Raw genomic sequence first — 17,778 nt, 5'->3', positions numbered from 1 at the left:
GTTCCCTTGATGAAGCTAAGCACGACTCGAGTGGCTTTTCCGCTCGGCAGAGCAGCTCTTCAACAGCCCTCGTCCAAATTGCCGGGGATAAAGTCCCAAGTTCTGCTCCCGCTGCGGGTTCCCCAATCAGCTGCTCCAAGAAGTGCGATTACCAAATGCTGAAAATCACAGTGCTTTGCACCTCAATGACATTTGCCCAGTCTGCCAGGGGACAGCAAGACCTCCCCATTGCCGTAGCTTCCCTCTGCCCAGCCGCTCAGGTCCCCCCAGCAGGTGATCACAGCAGCTTCTGTTAGTCACCGGGGCCATGATGCAGCCCCCCTGCTCCTGTTTCAGGGCCGGCGGCTGCCTTTGCAGCACTCCAGTCCCTGTGGACATGGATAATCTGGATGACCCATCCTGCTCAGCTCTGTCCCAGTTGCACCACACACGGATCCTGGCATGGTGCTGCCCAATGTGTGGGAACCAGGAGAGACACCCCACGGTGGCAGCAATGTAGGAACATGTGCTGAGGCTGGGCTTGCTGCATCTTTAGCTGTCCCCCACCCCTGTGCCTGGAGCTGCCTGGCTCTCGGCAAGGTCCTGTTTGCCCTGGCTCTGCACTCACTCCAGGGTGCTTGAGGGGCACAGCTGTACCCTCACGTGCTGACCCCTCACATCATGCCTGTGCCACATCTCCCCTGCACCCACCGACTGCTGCTGCACTACCTCACCTCCCCAGCTCCACTCCGGTCTGCCTCTGCACCTGATTTGCTGCCTTTTCCATTCCCATGCCCAGCTCACCTCCTCATTCCCCAGCCAAGCCCCCATGCCAGTATGCCCTTGCCCAGCATCCTGCACACTGGGGCTGAAGCTTTGAGGTGTCCCTGAAATGGGACATGGGCTGGGGATGGCGGTGGGAGGGTGAGATGTGGGACTAGGTAGTGGGGGAGAAGGAGGGGTGGGAAAGCAGGGTCTGGTTGGTTGCACTGGGGGAAACTGGGACTCTCTGCAAGCTCAGAGCTGCTCCCCCAGGACTGGTGGCAGTGGGGTCACTGTCTGTGCGGCTGAGGGATGGCCAGGGGCAGAGCAGGGCAGGCAGCTCCCAAGCCTGTGGTCTATGTGGCAGTGCCAAACGTAGGTGATGGATGGGTCCGAGCAGGCAGGGAGGTCGGGGCTTGCTACTGTGATGAGAAAATCATCGAGTGGCTGCAGGGTGTGCTGGGCAAATTGCAAAAGAATAGAGCAGCCAGGCCATTCTCCGAGCCTTTTATCATTCTCCGAGCGAGCCGAGACAGCCGTGCCTGGGCAGGGAGCAAGCTCCAGCTGCCCACCGAAACTTAGGTTGACTAGATGGCCCAAGGCAGTGGAAAGACCTGGACTTGCTGGGATCCCAGCAACGGAGCGAATACTAGGGGAGGTGAGGACCTTCTGGGGCAGCAGTGGGATCTCTGCTGCCCCGTGCTCCTTGCCAGAGGGGTCTGTGAGGAACTGGAAAGCAAACACTGAGGCAGGGGCAGAGAGGGGTGGCACATCCCAGCCTACAGGCCTGCCCCTGCGCCTGTGCAGAGGTAACCGTGCTCCTCAGGGTCCCGCCAGCGCAGTGCCCGGGCAGGGACACCCAGCCCCCAGGTAACCAAGTCTCCGGCAGCACCAATGGCCATGCTGTTACCACAGCCCTCGGGGTTAGCAAGGGGCACAGCACCCTCCAGCACCTGGAGGGACCCAAAACGCTGTCTCCCAAAGCTGTCTGGCTGCCAGGAGAGAGGCAGTAGCTCTGGGGAACACCACGTACCCCAGGTATGTCCTGAGAGAGGGGATGAGGGGACTTCTCACAGGTCCTGATGTCTCCCTGCTCCTTCCACAAGGCCTGAAGCACTTCTGTGTACCAGGGATGTCTCAGCAGGGTCCTTTTCAGGTGCTGCACGAGTCCTGGGTACTCCAGGGCAGGGATACCTCTTGCTGCTTCCAACCCTGTGCAGGACTGCCTTGCACTCGAGGATGCCTTGGAAGATCTGATTTGGGGATCAGCACCCAGCAGGACCTGGGGACAGGGCTTCCCTGCTCCCTACAGTCACACTGAGCCACTTCTTGCCCTGTAGCTCCATCACTGCTTCCTACTGGCTTAGATGTCACCTGGGACCTCTTGCCAGCCTCTGCCAGCTGCTGTCCCCATGGGCACCTGTGGGCAGGGCAAGGAGGAGGGACAGGTCCTGCCTCTGTGCACACAGCCTGCTGCAGGGCTCAATAATTCAGGCCAGGCACATTAAAGTTGCATGGTGTGCAATTGCCGTCTGCAACGACAGACTGCGTCAGTCCCACTGTCTGGCAATCCTGGCCCAGCAGACAGGGACAGGCAGCGGTGGCAGGGCCCAGGGGAGGCCCTGCAGAGAGGGCAGGATGGGGGCAATCAGCCAGAGCATCCCTGCAGCGGAGCAGGCTATTTGGAGGCAGGGCGGTGAGGGCGAGAAGGGGTTTTGGGGGAAGCCTAGACCCTGCCTGCAGCACACCTGAGGGAGCGTTGCCATGGGTGGTGCCTCCATGCCCTGCTCTTGCCTGGGCTCCCATTGCAGCCAGACGCTGAGGTCCTTCCTGGCCAGCTCTCTCCCCACCTCCCTGCAGCCCCTGGCCCCTATGGGTCTCAGACCCTCCATCCCTTGCCAGTGAGGGAAGAGGCAAAGCTCCTCAATGGTGAACTTTGGGGACTGGCTGTTTTGGGGAGCAGGTTGCCATGGGGACGTCAGATGTACCTGGTTGTTATAGGGACACCGTTGCCATGGTTACAAGGTTGCTATGCCTGGGAGAGGCAGGGATGGAGTATCAGGAAAGCTGTTTGCTGTGGCGGGGGGGGGTAGGAGTCACGGGGACCCAACTGGCTGAGAGCCCAGCCTTTGCCCGGAGTCACCTGGGAGAGCACCCTCGCAGAGACAAGATGCTGCGGCAGGGCTGGAGACCAGGGGAGATGTGCTGATGAGGCTCACGCATTCCTCTGGGATGGATGAGCCATTGCTCCTGGGCAAGGCAGAGGGGAGCCGTGGAAGAGGGCTACAGACTGCCTCAAGGAGGAAGACAGGGCCCTGGGGCGCATTCCTACCAGGGCTAGGTAGGAGACATGGTGCCATGTACCCTAGGCTGGGCTTCCTGCGGAAGAGGGTGCTCTGGCCTTCTACCCTCGCCCTCGGGACATGCACTGAATATGGTGACGTGCCCGATGTCAGGGGCCATGCTGCAAGGCCAGTTTGGGCACATCCTGCTCCTGAAACCCTGCAAAGCGTGTCCCTGCAGGGTTGCTGCCTGCAAGATGTCTCTGGTTCTGCAAAGCTGTGTTTGTGCCCCGCTGGGTCCAGCAGGGAAGTGGGAATGGGTGATTCCTGGCTTCCAGTGGGGCAGCACTGTGCTGCCCAGGGAAGGGGACAGGCTGCTGCAGGGGCCAGGGTCCTGGGCTGGGCTCGCACAGAGCACTTGGATCTTCCCCGTGCTCCCTGGACAAGCTCCCTCCCTCGGAGCCCGCTCAGCCGCTAAGCCCATCCTTGAGATGAAAAATGGAATTGCAGGTTTAATTAAAACGAGAGCAAGCACCAAGCCGCCTTAGCAGCCTGGAGAAGCAAGCCAAGCAAAGCCTGTGCATGGCTCCTTGAAGCTCCACCGGGCTCCTCCGCCAGAGCCCAGCTCCCCAGTGGGATGCCTGATGCAGGGAAGCCCACATGTGCTGAGAGCCCCAGCGTGGTGCCTGGAGGACCTGGGAGAGCTGACCCTGCTGTTGTTCAGGGTACTCTGCTCCCTACGGCTCTGTGCCAGGCCCTAGGAGCTGTCCTGACCCCCAGACTGTGCAGCATGTGTCCCTATCTGTGCCCAAACCACTCTCTTTCAGCTCCTAAGAGCAGCCCAGTGCTGGGCACTTGCAGCATGTTTGGACCTCGGGAGGTGCTGTGTGCTCCCAGCAGAGCATCCTCTAGCCTGGTACTTCACGTGATCATGAGATAACTCATGGACATCGTGTCCCAGATTGGCTGCCCGGCTGCTGGAACAGCAGCAGGGCATGCTTATGCCACCCCACACCTGCCGTGGGGCAGGCCTTGGGCTTCACAGCTGGCTGCAATGGGAAAACGCTACCACAGCCACGCTTCTTGCCTGATGCTCTCTAGGCTCTGCTATTGTAGGGTCTGCACTAACATGCCAGCCGAGGTTTTGTGCTTCACAGCCAGAGTGGTGGGCTGCGGGGGGTGGAAGGGGTAAGGCTGCTGTGTGGAGCACTGACCTCGCCACAAAAACAGGGTGCTTGAGTGCGGGACCACGAGCTGGGCTGGTGAGCCAGGCTGGGGTGGCCAGGCCCCATGCTTGGAGTGCACCGCACTTGAGTGTGTTGTTCACGTAGAAGCTGTTTTGAAAGCTGAGTTCCTCATCCTCTGGGGGCTGCTACTGCCAAGGAGATGCAATTGGACTTGGTGAAGTGAGCAATGTTTTTAATTAAAAATTAATCCTTAATCGGTGGCCTGGCTGGACCAGACACCGCATTTTGCATGGCAGAGGAAGGGCTGGAGGGTGATCTCACTGTGAGGGGGAGGCGGTGGGTGCAGACAACCTGTCTGTCCCCAGGCTCCCTGTGCGCAGTGACAAGAGGCAAGAACAGACCCTGCTGCTGTCCTGGCCGTGCAGAGCTGCCCAGCATATCTCCGTGTCGGGGCTCATTCCCCATAGCCACCTCACACCAGGCAGTTGCTGCTTCAAACTGAAGCTGCCCAAACTGCAGGGCTTCGTGGTGCTGGGGAGCCTGGGCCCGACCTGCTCGAGCCATGTGTGGGGATGCCCCGAGTAAAGGCTTGAGCCTGCTGTAGCTGCTGCGGGCACAGAGCTGTGGGCTCCCAAGCCCTGGGCACGGGCTGAAGGGCAGGATCGCAGCTGGTGGCCACAGAGAAGGGACACAGGCAGGGACACCCCCTTGCAAGCCTGGGGGTGGGCAGTACAAGCCAGACCCCTGTCATCAGAGAGCCGGGCAGAGGACAAGGCACAGTAGGGACCGAGGGAAGGAGGTGCCAGCCTGAGACAGATGCTTGCAGGAGGCTGTGGTCCTCACCAGGTCAGCCCCCGTGCTGTTCCAGCCGTCCCCATACTCGCTGTCCCCACCACCTGCCCCCCAGTTCCCTGAGCCAGCTCCGGTCTGGCCAGCTGGGGCCCAGCTCCTAAGCAGCAGGTTTAATTAGATTGCAATCCTATTACGGAGCTGCCTGCCCGCCTGCGGTTGCTAATCCTGTTAGGCATCCGGTAAATCTCCTTGCTCTGGGCTCTGTCCCTGGAGGGGCGGGGAGGGGGCAGCTGGCAGGTGGCCCTGCTGAGTCAGGAGGGGAGCGCCAGGGCGCAGAGCCTTGCTGGGGGGGCACAGGAACAGGACTGGCCCCAGAAGGTCCCTGTGCGGTTGGGAAGAGCCCAGGGGTTTGCAGTGATCCCGGAGGGAACCAGGCTGGTGGGGAGTCTGTGTGTTTGTGTGCAGGGGCCCTTCCCGGCTGGGGTAGGGGGTAGACCTGCCCTCTGCAGCACGCGTGCTCCCTCATGGGCTGGTGCCCCCGGTGCTGGGCCCTGCAGAGTACGGGCCTCTTGGGCACATCCGTCTCTGCAGTGCTTTCTGCCTCCCCAGCCATGCTGCCTGGCCCCAAGCACTGGCCCCATTCCTGCCTTCAGGGCCTGTGTGCGGGCCAGGGTGCAGCAGCACAAATAGGAGACCTGCATTTGCAGCTGCTTGGCCCTGCTGGTGCTGGCCATGGCCCTGCACCAGGTGATGTCCGGGACCTCTGCACAGCCCCTGGTGCCCAGGCACATGAGGCCAGTGGTGGTGAGCGAGCGGAGGCGCAGGAGCAGGGTGGAGATGCCCCATCCGTGAGCCACATGCAGAGCCCAGGTGTTCACCAACGTGTCATGGTCTTCACCAGCTCTGGCCAGTGCTGTGCTCATGGGCCTGACCACGAGGGGGGCAAGGAGCAGGGGCTGAGATGGGGTTGCCGCTAACTGACAGGGGTCCACTCTTGTACCTAGGGGCTTGGTGACCATGGGGAGGAGGGAGAGACAGTGAGCTAGGAGGCCAGAGCACCTGGTCACCCATGTCTTGCCAGCCACCTTGCTCAGTGCCGAAGCCTTGTCGGACAATACCTTGCGCCAGGCCTTAGCCCCAGACCAGGAGAACAGGTGCTCTTCCACCCAGCTCTGCAGGATGCACATCCAGACCTGCAGAGCCCCCGGACTGCACAGATGAGAACAGCCAGTGGTACGGCCCACCACCTCTCAGAAAGGCTCCTTCAGCTCCAGGCTCCCGGCACTGGCAAGGAGCACTGTGCTGCATGACATGATGGTGCCTCTAGGACTGGCTGCTGTCCTGGGTCCGCCCTGGGGCACTGAGCCTGGGGGCAGAGGGCCGATGGTGGGGCTGATGTGGCCAAAGGCAGCATCATGGCCCTGGCTCTGTCTCTGGCAGTCATTAAGGAGGTGTTTCTAGCACAGCTACGGCCAGAGGCACGGGGGAGGCCGTTGATACGGCTCCGTGCACCCCAGGTTGCCAGTCCAGGGGGACCTCGGGTCTGGCAGGCAAGGAAGGAAGGTGGGGGCCCTGCCTGCCAGCCCAGAGATGCTGGTAGCACCACAGGGCCAAGATGCATGGGCAACAGCCGTACCAGCTGCCGGCCGGCCAGGCTGGGAGCTGTGCTGGGCCCCTGCACCCTTGCGCCCTGGCAAGGCGCCAAACCAGAGCCAAAGCCCACGTCCGCTCTCCACCGCCACGGGCATCTCGGTGCCTTCCTGGCAGAAGGCCACTATGGCATGGCTGTGCCACGTCCCTGGGCTGCAAGGGCCACCCCGTAGCAGCGCAGAGGGATGATTCCCCAGTCTGGCCTGCGAACAACTGTCACTGCTGCAAGCCCCAGAGACACAGCCCAGAGAGCCCCAACCTGAGCCCTGGCGCCAAGGGACCAGAGCAGATCCCACAGCCCATGAATCACCTTCTTCTGTCCCTGCCAGGCCAGGTCCTCAGGGCCCACAGGGCTCTGCCAGCCTCAGCAGCCCAGAGAAGTGAGCATGGCCATGCAGGCACACGAGCCAGCCTGGCCTGGGCTGCTCCAGCAGTCTCCAGCCCCAGCTCAGCCTCAGGCCCCCCCACCCCAGACCTGCACCGGACTGAGCCGCAGCAACTCCCAGAAACAAGTTCAACCAGGCTGTAATTGCAATAACACGTTGGCACTGGCAGCTCTGCGCCCACCCGGGGGAGTCCTGGCGCTCCCAGAATGGGCACCGTGGCTGCGCCCGGCCGAGGTGCAGGTGGCACTCATCCTGCCTGGCGTCAGGAGCACCGGGCAAAGCCCATGTGGGAAGCAAGCAGCTGCCTGGCCCCACAGGGCTGCTGTCTGTGGCTCTGGCCAGAGGGGCCTGGCACTGCTCACCAGCCAGAGGAGTCCGGGGTGCCGGTGGCATCAGCTGGTGCAAATGCTGTTGATGGAGGCCACGGCAGGGTCGACCAGGCCCAGCTCCTCCTGTTCATTGACACAGAGCTGGTAGCCGCAGCCCTTGCGTCGGGGCAGCGGCCCCAGGCGCCGGCTGGGCTTGGAGCGGGGCGGCAGCAGGAAGCCCACGCTGCCGGCGATGAGCAGGTGCCAGATGCTGTGGATGTAGAAGTAGTTCTCCTCCGTCTCCACGAAGGTGTAGAGCAGCACGGCGGCGGCGGCGATGAGCGCCCCGGGGCACAGGTAGAAAGCCCAGCGCTTCCAGGTCGGCGGGTAGCAGTGGCGGCGCCGGATGGTGCGAGCCGTCTGCGGTGGGGGGAGAGCGGGGCCGTGAGCGCCGGGGAGCAGGGTGCACCGGCATGGCCCCTTCGCGACTGTGTGTGTCCCGTGGGGACGAGATGGGGAGGGTTGTTCCCCAGGGCAAGGATGAAGGCAGCCCAGGGCAGCGGAGGTGAGTGGGTGCACACGGAGCTGGCTGGTTGGGCAGCAATGGGGACGCAGAGGAACGGGGCAGGGGGCAGCCTGGCCCCGAGAGGGCACAGGGCTCCTTACCCAGGCGATGGCCATGATCCCTAAGGCGAAGAGGCTGGGCCCGAGGAGGTTCCAGAGCCCGTGGCGGTCCATCTGCAGAGCCATGGAGAGCAGCATGGCGCCCAGCAGGTACAGCACCTGCGACGGCAGCGGGGCGCCCATGAGGCTGGGCGTGCTGCCCAGCACCAGGGCCCCCCTCCCAGGTGCGCACAGCCGCCCTGCGCCCAGGCGGCCTGCTCCCCACACTCGCCTGCTTGACCACGGGCTGGAGCCGGGCCATGGCAATGACGGTGACCCAGACGGACATGAGGGAGCCCAGGAAGTCGCAGAACTGCAGCACGTCGTACTCCATGATGCAGAAGACCACGATGCCCGGCTGGTCACAGGCGTGGTAGAACTAGGTGGGGGGAAGAAGGGGTGAGAGCTGCCCTGTGTCACCCCAGCCCCTCACATGCCCCAGGGCTGCCCCCACCCCACACTCACGGTGGAGAAGAACATAGTGAAGATGTACACGGCGGCTTCCAGGAGGTAGTGGCTGCGAACGGCGATGGCCACGGGAGGCACGAACATGACGTTGCTGAGGCACAGCAGCAGCGTGGAGAGGAGCTGGAAGCCGTAGGAGAAGGCCTCAGCATTGTCTGTGCAACCCCAGCCATTCCAGCCTGTGGGCAGGGGAGAGTCACCGTCACCCTTGCAGCACCCCAGCAGGGCCCACAGACACTGGTGAGGGAGCAGAGAAGCCCCTTTCCAGCACCCTACAGAGGCCGTGTCTCTCCTGGGCCAGCAGCAATAGCAAGGACAGGAAGGGAGGACACCAGGGATGTCCTCTGGGTGCAGGGGGCACTGTGGGCACCCGGGCAGCTCTCACCTGCTTTGCACTCGCAGGCAGCGTACAGGTAATTGTTGGTGCGCAGCAGCTTGCACTGGCCGTAGATGCCGCAGTCATTGATGCAGGGCGAGAGGTAGGCGCGCAGGTACACCTCAGCCGTCACGTTGGTGCAGGGCTCGAACCTGCCGCACAGGAGCACAGGGTCAGCACTCAGCCCATCTGCACTTCAGGTGAAACAGCCTGCCCTGTGCACTTCAAACCCCTCAAGCAGCTCCCACCAAAGGCACCCGCAGCCCTGCAGCACTCAGCACAGCACCCAGGCTTTGCTGGCAGGGGGAGACACAGGGCTCAGTGGGTGCAGAAATGAGCTGGTTTGGTGCTTAATAGGGCACCTCGGAGCTGGTCCTCAAGGGTCTTTGCAATGTAATTGCCTGTGCCTGACAGGACAAGCAGATGGGAACATGGCTGCGGTTAGACCCACTTTGCCTTTAGCAACACACTCAGCTGGCTCCGATTTTGTCTGGATTTTGCTGTGCAAACACAATGCCCTGCAAAGCCTCTCTTTGACTGCATCAGGGAAGGACTGAGTGCAACTGGCAACCTGAAGTGAACTAGAAACATAGCGGAAGAGCTGGAGTGTGCTCACCACCCCCGCCACCACTCACCTCCCACGCACACAGCTCCATGCACGCACCCCCGCTGCCCCCACACGCACACCCAGCACATGTGCAGCCTCCCGCGAGCAGGAACACAGGCATGCGCGTGTCTCTGCAGCCCATGCCTAGCGCTGTCTGTATGCACGCATGAACCCAAACATGCACAAACACGTACATAGTGCTGTCTGCACACATACACACGGCACCATCTGCACACGTGCCTGTTGTTCATGTATGTGCTCACACAAATTTGCACACACATGCATGAAGAACACACACAGCCCCGTTTACGTGCACATACCCAAACATGCAGACAGAACCATCTACATGCATGATGCAAATACACACACAGCCCTGTCTACATGCACGCACCCGAACACGCACACTGCACCATCTGCATGGTGCGCAGCCTCACATGGACACTCGCATGCACAGACACATGCACGCAAGAGCCTCTCTCCTCCCCAGGGCTCTCAGCCAGACACACAGGCCAGAAACAGAGCTGCAGACACTGGACCAGTCCCTGGAGATGCCGAGCAGAGCAGAGGTACAGCAGCCATGGCCAGGGCTCCCTCTCATCCCATCAGACATGCAGCCAGGCCCCGTCCTTGCAGCAACAGCCCAGTCCCCCCCCAGGCACAGGGATGGGTATGGATGGGTACAGTTGGGCACTGCCGCAGAGACAGGCAGGCACCAACAGATGCACAGTGCTCGCATGCTGACAGGCGCTTCCTAGCAGAGACACACAGGCTACAGCCGCGGGGCCCCACAGATGGTCAGGCCAGCGCTAGCTAGAGCTGTATATGCCCACGCAGACACTCGCATACAGACACACCGCCCACAAAGCCATGTGCGCAGTGACGCACAGTCGCAGAGCCATGCAGGGGCCAGACACACACAGGCTGGCAGCGCACACAGACACATGCCGTGGTGGGGACATCCCCTCCGGGCACGCAGGGCTGGGGCAACCGGGGGCTCTTACCCATGTTCTGTGGCACAGAGCGAGCGCAGGCTCAGGTACCAGCTGCCCGTCTGGGGGTAGGGGATCCGCAGGCGGCTGAGGCTGGCCGTGGCATTGACGGAGAGCAGGAACCCCGCCAGGGACTCTGCAGCCGAGGAAAGATCTGGGTGAGGAGGGCAGGGGCAGCTCCATCCCCTTGGTAGAGCTCTGCCAGAGCAGGGTGCCCTGTGCCGGGGTGCTGTGTGGCTCTGCGGTGTCTCTGGCTCTGGGACCAGATGCTCCTGCAGTCTCTGCCTCCTCCCACCTGCTGCGCCCAGAGGCCAGGTGCCTCTCACCGAATGCATTGGGGTGTGAACCCCATGAGCCTGCAGCAGCACCAGCCCCACGCACACAGGGCAGGACAGGCATGCGCCACACTGCCCTCCTTACCCGTCGCACAGGTGACCGATGCGTTGTCACCAGACGTCAGTGGGACCTCATGGTTGAGACACCCAAACACTGTCACGTTCTCGCCGCACAGGGAGCTCTGCAGGCAGAGAAAAAAAACAGTCCTAAACTAGTGCTGGGGATGCCGCCTGCTCAGACAGTGCCTGGCTCATATCACACCACCTAGCAGCACCCCACACCACTGCCCATCACCCAAAACCACCCCAAATCCAGCTCATTATCCTGCCCTTGGAGCATCCCAGCCCCCATATCCATTACCCAAGCGTACCTCAAATCTTGTCCGTGGTCATTCCCCACCAGTACCTCAGCCCCCCTCCCATCACCCAAGAGCACCTCAAGTCCAGTCCACTGCCCTGTCACAGCCCCAGCAAGCCCCTATCTCTCATCCCATCCCCCACTGGCTGCCCTGCCTGGCTGGCCGCGCTCTAGGTGCAGCACGGCTGCCTCACCACGTTGAGCCGCAGCTCCAGGTTGAGCACCCCACCACTGTCCAGCACCGGTAGGAGGTTGATGACGAAGACAGCGGGGCGATCAGGCGGCACTGACACATTGGGCCCGAAGAAGATGTAGAAGTGGACGGAAAAGGTGTCCAGCTCATTGCGCAGCGTGGGGCGGACTGGCCAGCACCGTTCACTGGCAGGCAACGCGGTGGAGATGGCACTCAGGTGCTTCGTGCTGTTGGGGCCCATGGGTGGAGGGCTGTCCCCCAGTGCCAAGCCCCCCGCAGAGCCGAAGGAGTGGGGCATGTTCATGGAGGCACTGGGGGGCAGGAAGGGCGGCCGGGCCAGGCTGGGTCTGGAGCAGTCTGGGGGGCAGAACTGTCACCCCAGGCACCGCACAGCCCCCCCAGCCCCCTGCACCCTCCACCGCCTCCCTCTTCTCTTAGCTCCTGTCTCCTCTCCCGACCCCCTGCTTGCCTACATGTGTATCCCAGCACTGACACCTCTCTGCACCTCCTAGTGTCCCCATCCCTGCAGAGCGGGGAGGAACCCTGTGCCCAGCTGGGACCAGATCCTGTGGGCATCCCTTGCATCCCCACCAGTCCCCCAAGCAGGGTCAAGATAGTGCCCTTCTCCCACCTCACGCTGCACTCCCTTACCTGTGAGCTGCACAGTGACCTGGAAGGAGATGGTGCCTGGCACCCCAGGGTGCTTCTCCACCAGCACGTAGTACCAGTGCTGCCAGAAGGGCAGGTCCAGTGCCAGCTGGCAGGGTGTGTGCTCCCGGCAGTCCAGCGCCGTGGAGTTGTGCAGCGGAGGGGCCTTGGCCCGCACACGCAGCCAGAGCGGGCAGCCCTCGGCCCCACGGCACCGCAGCACCTCCACCAGCACGCGTGACGTGTAGCTGGGCACGAACACCCTGTGGGACGGCGGCGTCAGGCCCTACCTCTCCGTGTGGACCACCAGGGCTGGGGTAGCAAGCCTTGGCAGGGGAGGATCCAGAGGGATAGGGCATCCTAAGCTCACCTGTTGATGGGATGCACACACAACTCCCTCCCCACCCTGGGGACCCCCGCAAAGCTTCTCCCTCTTTAGGACACCTTCTTGCACTCACTTGTAGAGGCAGGAGCGGTTGTGGGGGGCCATGCTCTGCTCGGTGACGTACCCGGGGTACAGCACGGCAATGTTCACCAGGCGCTGTACGATGAGCTGTGGCTGGAAGAGATACTGGCACTCCTCGTAGAGCCCCTGCACCAGCAGGGCAGTCAGCATGGGGCAGGTGGGGCCCTACCCCATGATCCCATACCGCAGCAAGGAGGTGGGGTGCAGTGCGCCCTGGTCCCTTCCCCTTGGAGGCACCCAGGATCCCCACTGGGAGAGATGGTAGTCCTCCTACCCCCCATATGGCCCCACTTGGGGCACCTGACCCACCTGCTCCTGGGTGCCACTAGCCTAGAAGGACAGCCTGACCCAAGCAGGGTCCCACAGTGAGCCCCCATCCCCACCCCACATTCCCCCTCAGCCCTTCACCTTGACGGAGATCTTGCCCTCATCTTTGGGCAGGTGGGCAGCCAAGAACCAGTCCCCAGGCAGCGGGCTGGTGACATTGAACACCCCTGTCGTCCGGTTTGGCAGGGTCCAGGTGAGTGTCAGTGCAAAGGAGCCAGGGACAGCTGTGTCCCTGGGGAAGTGCGTGTGCAGTGGGTTAATGACAGAGGGAGCCCCTGAGCGGAAATACCTATGGGAGAGAGAGCAGTTAGCAGGGCCCAGGCTGGGCACTGTGGTGGGAGCAGCCCGCCTTACACGTGGTTCTGTCCTCCACACAATGGGCACACTATTAGCAACTTAAAAGAAACCGTGGCAAAGCCTTCTGTAAGCTGGGAACTTGCTGGAGACTGTAAGCTTACTTAGATGTACGTTCAAGTAAAACTGCTCATGCATGAGATGCGCAAAAGAGTGGAGTCTGCAGTGGTCCTGGAAAGATGAACTAGGGGGAGTGTGCACGTAAGTGTGAGTGTGCCTGTTTGAATGTGTGTATGTACATATGTGCAAACCTGCATGTGTGTGCATGTATGTGCGCACATGTGTATGTACATGGATGTGTGTGTGCATGCCTATGCATTTGTGTGCATGCGTATGTATGCCCATACGGGTGTGCATGTACGTGCATGAGGGTTCCTCTGCACTTGTGTGTGTGTGCATGCAGCTAAATGTGTGTATGTGTGACCATTCATGTGCAAGCAAGAAGCAGACAGGCTCCAGGGTAAATCTGGGCAGGGGGCAGGCAGGGGCAGGCAGTGAACAGGCAGAGAACAGACAGAGGAAGGCTGCTTACTCACACGGTGATGCTGCGGTCTGGGCATTGGTCCCCGAAGGTGCCACCCTGCTCCTTGAAGGTGATGAGGTTCCAGACGGCGATGACTGTGTCCTCAGGGATGTGGAAGTGGAAGAGCTCGATGCTGGCAAAGGAGCGGAAGGGGCTGAGCTTGCGTGGTGTGCGGGTGAAGTAGTCGGTCACGAAGAGCCCATCTGCAGAGGACACCCAAGGGGCTCTCAGCAGGGGTGGATGTGGCACCCCTCCAGACCTAGTCCAGCCCCATCAGGCTCTGAACATGGCCCAGACTCTGCAGCCTGGAGGCAGGAGAGGCTAGGGCCATGCCAGTTCAGTGTGTCCCCAGGGCTGATGTCAGCTGTGCCTAGCTGCGCCTCACAGCTCTGGCACAGTTTGCATCGTGGTTCAGTGTAGCGTCAAGCCAGTGCATGGAGCTGAACTGGGCAGTCGTCCTCAGGAGCTCTAGGGAGCCCTAGGCCCTGGCTGCACTGGGCTCTGCTCAGGCACATCCTACCTCTCTTTCAACTCGTCATTCTCCCCAGTGAGGACCTTTTCCCTATCCTTTACATGTGATAAAGGGCGATTCCTGATAGCTCCACCTCTGCTCCATCAGGTCAGCTCCCACTGACTGTGGGACACACAGACCTCCCCTTCCCTGCCTGCTAAGGGGTCTCAGCACAGAGCCCACCATAAACTGCACACAGAGTCCCATCCTAGAGCCAGAACAACAAGGAGAGATCACGGCATTTCCTGCACAGCCCCACACCTCTCCTGTGGTGTGTGGAGGAGGGATGGTGCACATATGTGTGCACATATGCACACGTGGGTGCTGTCTGCATGCATGGCAAGGTGAAGGTGTGTACACCCACATGCACGGGCATGCGTGGTTGTGCACAGCACCGTTGTGTGCAAGACACTGCCTGCAAGCCTACTGCACTCACTCATGCCACGTCTCCCTGCCCCACTGTCCAACAGCTTTGGGATTCCCAGGAGCCCCAGTAGCAGAGGGGCAGCCACTTTCTTGGCAGGTGGAGACAAGGGAGCCCGGATCTCCAGGCGGGATCTGTAAGTTTACCCTGCCATTGTACATGCACACAGTGCCAGCTTGGGAAGACCCATGCATTCCCCAGAGATGCACTGAGGAAGGGATGTATCTCCCACAACCTGCTGGCAAAGGGGAGGCCAGCAGAGGTGGGCTGGAAGGAGAGATATGCGCAGGAGGGCTGTTCTGATGGGGAGTGGGACAGCTGAAAAGGACGCGGTGTGCTTTGCACAGTGTTTGCCTGACTGGGAATGCGCACATGTGCTTGTGTGCACGTGTGTTTGTGCTGTGTGTGCGCAGCCCCAGCCGGCTGTACCCTGACATGCATCTGCTCCCTTGCCTGGAACAAAGGCAGCTCCCCCTCCCCTTCACTGCCAGACAACACAAGCCGGCTATGAAATACCAGTCTCAGTGCAAGGAGTACCTAATCCCAATTTGTCTCCACCATGCCCTCGGGTACTCCATAGCTCTCCTCCCCAGGGACTACGGATCCCCTGCCAGAGGGGCACCATAACCTGGCAGAGGACCCCAGTGAGAAGGTGTTGTTGAACGGGCCTCCAGGAGGTGGCACGGGGGGAGCACTCAGAGCCTCCTGGTCCCAGCACTGTTCCCCATCCCCACTCGCCCCGAGCGAGGCGAGAGGAGCAGTGTGCGGGGACAGGGGCAGGCTGGAGCCCCGCGGCCAGAGCAGAAGCGGGGGACCTGGAGGACGGAGCGGGATTTCCTATCCTTGGAGCGGGGGGAAGAGGAAAGCAAGCGCCCCTCTGCCCCGGGCCCCGGGAGCGCAGCCCCGGGCCGGGCCCGGCTGGGCGCCGGCGGTCAGCACCGCGGACAGCTCCGGCGGGCGCCGCCATCACCGCGGACAGCTCCGGCGGCCCACGGGGGCCGCCCCACGGCCCGGCCCCGCTCCCCGCCCCACGGCCCCCCGCGGCAGAGGGGCCCCACCGCCCCCGCTCCCTAGGGCTGCAGTCCCCTGGGCCCCCCGCGCCCCCCACCTGCACAGCACCTCCCCGGGCCCCATAACTAACCCAGCTCCCGCGCCCCACAGCACGCTCATTGCCTCACGTAGTCCCGCCGCTGTCCCCCCCACGCATTAGTCCCTGCCCGCTGCCTCGCTGCACGCACATCCCCCTCGCTGCACGCTCTCCATCCCCACTGCCCCACTGCATGCACACAGCCCTCTCGCCTGGGGTCCCACTGCACCTGGATCCTCCCTGGGGACCCACCACACGGGCACCCTTCCCCCGTGGGTGTCCCACTGCATGTGCACCCACCAGCACACACACCTCTGTGCCCCACTGCACACTTATCTCCGTGATCCACTGCTTGGACACCTCATGTCCCACGGCAAACACATCCCTGGGCCCCACTGCACACGCACCCCACACCCACAGCACATATATCTCCATGCCCCACTGCATACACCTCTCCATGTCCTATTGCACCCACACCTAACATCCCATCGCACGAGCACCCCGCATCCCACTGCACATGCACCTCTGTGCCCCATTGAAAGTGTACCCCAAGCCCCACTGCACACACGCCCCATGCCTCATCGCACAAACTCACCATGCCTCACTGCATGTTCATTCTGCCTCCCACAGCACGCAAACACTGTGCCCCACCGCACCTCCATTCATATCCATCCCGTGTCCCATTGCATGCACACACCATGCTCCATTGCACATGTATGTCATTCCCATTGCATGCACATGCCCATGCCCCACTACACAAGCACGCTGTGCCCCATTGCACGCACACTCCAAGTCCCACAGCATGCACACATCATACCCATTGCACATGTACATCATGCCCCATTGCACGAACACCTCACATGCTGTGTCTCATTGCATGTGTACCTCATAGCCATTGCACACGCATGTCTCTGCCCCGTTGCATGCATAACCCTGTGCCCCACTGCACATGCACCTCGTACCTGCTGCATGCGCACCCTGTGCCCCATTGCACGTGTACCTCATACCCATTGCACACACAGACACCGTGCCCCATTGCACGTATGCCTCGTACCCATTGCACACACACCTTATGCCCCACTGCACATGTACCTCATACCCATTGCACGCACACCCCGTGCCCCATTGCACGTGTACCTCATACCCGTTGCATGCACACCCCGCGCCCCACTGCACGTGTACCTCATACACGTTGCACACGCACCCCGTGCCCCATCGCACATGTGCCTCATACCGTTGCACACGCACCCCGTGCCCCACTGCCCGCGCACCCCGGGCACTCACCGGCGGGCGGTGCGAGGTGGAGGAGCGGCAGGAGGAGCAGGGGGAGGCGGAGGAGGGGGGCGAGGGGCCGCCGCTGCCCGCCGCCCCCGCCGCCCCGCCGGCCCATGCCGCCGCGCCGGGTGCCGTGGGGCGCGCGCCGCCAGCCGCCCCGCCGCGCACCGGCGCCCATGACGTCACCCGCCCCGCCCCCGCCCCCGCCCCCGCGCGCCCATTGGCCCCGCCGCGCGTCACTCGGCGCCGCCGGCAGCGCCCCCGCCTGCCCCTGCGCGCGCCTCCCCCGGGGCCCGGGCGCGGGGGGCGAGGGGCCGCGCGGGGGGGGCACCGCGTGGGGGACACGGAGCTGGGGGGCAAGGAGCCGCGGGGCTGGGGCGGGGGGGACAAAGGCTTGGGGCAGAGGGCCGTGGGGCTGGTGTGCAGGGGGATGTGGGGCTGGTGTGCAGGGGGATGTGGGGCTGGGGTGCAGGGGGGAAGGGCTGGGCTGCAGGGGGATGTGGGGCTGGGCTGCAGGGGGGCAAGGGCTGGGGGCAGGGGGGCCATGGGGCTGGAGTGCAAGGGGACAAAGGCTTGGGGCAGAGGGCCATGGGGCTGGGGTGTAGGGGGACGTGGGGCTGGGATACAGGGAGGCAAGGGCTTGGGGCTGGGGGGCCATGGGGCTGGGATGAAAGGGGACAAAGGCTTGGAGCAGAGGGCCGTGGGGCTGGGGTGCAGGGGGACGTGGGGCTGGGATACAGGGGGACAAAGGCTTGGGGCAGAAGGCTGTGGGGCTGGGGTGCAGGGGGACATGGGGCTGGGACACAGGGGGCAAGGGCTGGGGTGCAGGGA

The 17,778-nt window shown here is 62.7% G+C and overlaps 1 protein-coding gene across 2 annotated transcripts; it reads right to left on the bottom strand.

Moving 5' to 3' along the window:
• Window positions 1–7,161: 7,161 nt before the first annotated feature.
• On the bottom strand, window positions 7,162–17,103 carry LOC112993603 (transmembrane protein 8B). Of its 2 annotated transcripts, none has more exons than XM_064500243.1 (13): window positions 16,957–17,103; window positions 13,664–13,853; window positions 12,855–13,062; window positions 12,439–12,572; window positions 11,984–12,243; window positions 11,334–11,689; window positions 10,867–10,963; window positions 10,459–10,582; window positions 8,860–9,002; window positions 8,475–8,653; window positions 8,242–8,388; window positions 8,013–8,129; window positions 7,162–7,766 (listed from the first exon to the last, which is right to left on the bottom strand). In XM_064500243.1, exons 1-13 carry the CDS (start codon window positions 17,060–17,062, stop codon window positions 7,431–7,433), a joined length of 2,397 nt encoding a protein of 798 aa, XP_064356313.1. In that variant the 5' UTR covers window positions 17,063–17,103; the 3' UTR covers window positions 7,162–7,430. The 2 variants fall into 2 exon arrangements, with proteins under 2 accessions (XP_064356313.1, XP_064356314.1); XM_064500244.1 differs by having other exon boundaries at window positions 13,664–13,783; window positions 16,957–17,045.
• Between the last annotated feature and the right edge of the window lie 675 nt (window positions 17,104–17,778).

This window comes from Dromaius novaehollandiae, chromosome W, assembly GCF_036370855.1.
Source record: "Dromaius novaehollandiae isolate bDroNov1 chromosome W, bDroNov1.hap1, whole genome shotgun sequence".
NCBI classification, from domain to species: domain Eukaryota; kingdom Metazoa; phylum Chordata; class Aves; order Casuariiformes; family Dromaiidae; genus Dromaius; species Dromaius novaehollandiae.
Note: the sequence above shows the minus strand (reverse complement) of the source record. Positions and strands in the feature narration are given on the sequence as shown.

Coding starts and splice junctions, on each gene's coding strand:
- LOC112993603 (XM_064500243.1), bottom strand. CDS start 17,062: ATGGGCCGGCGGGGCGGCGGGGGCGGCGGGCAGCGGCGGCCCCTCGCC. Junction 13,063..13,663: donor CCAGACCGCAGCATCACCGT/GTGAGTAAGCAG, acceptor TCTCTCCCATAG/GTATTTCCGCTCAGGGGCTC. Junction 8,654..8,859: donor TGCCTGCGAGTGCAAAGCAG/GTGAGAGCTGCC, acceptor CCCTGCCCACAG/GCTGGAATGGCTGGGGTTGC.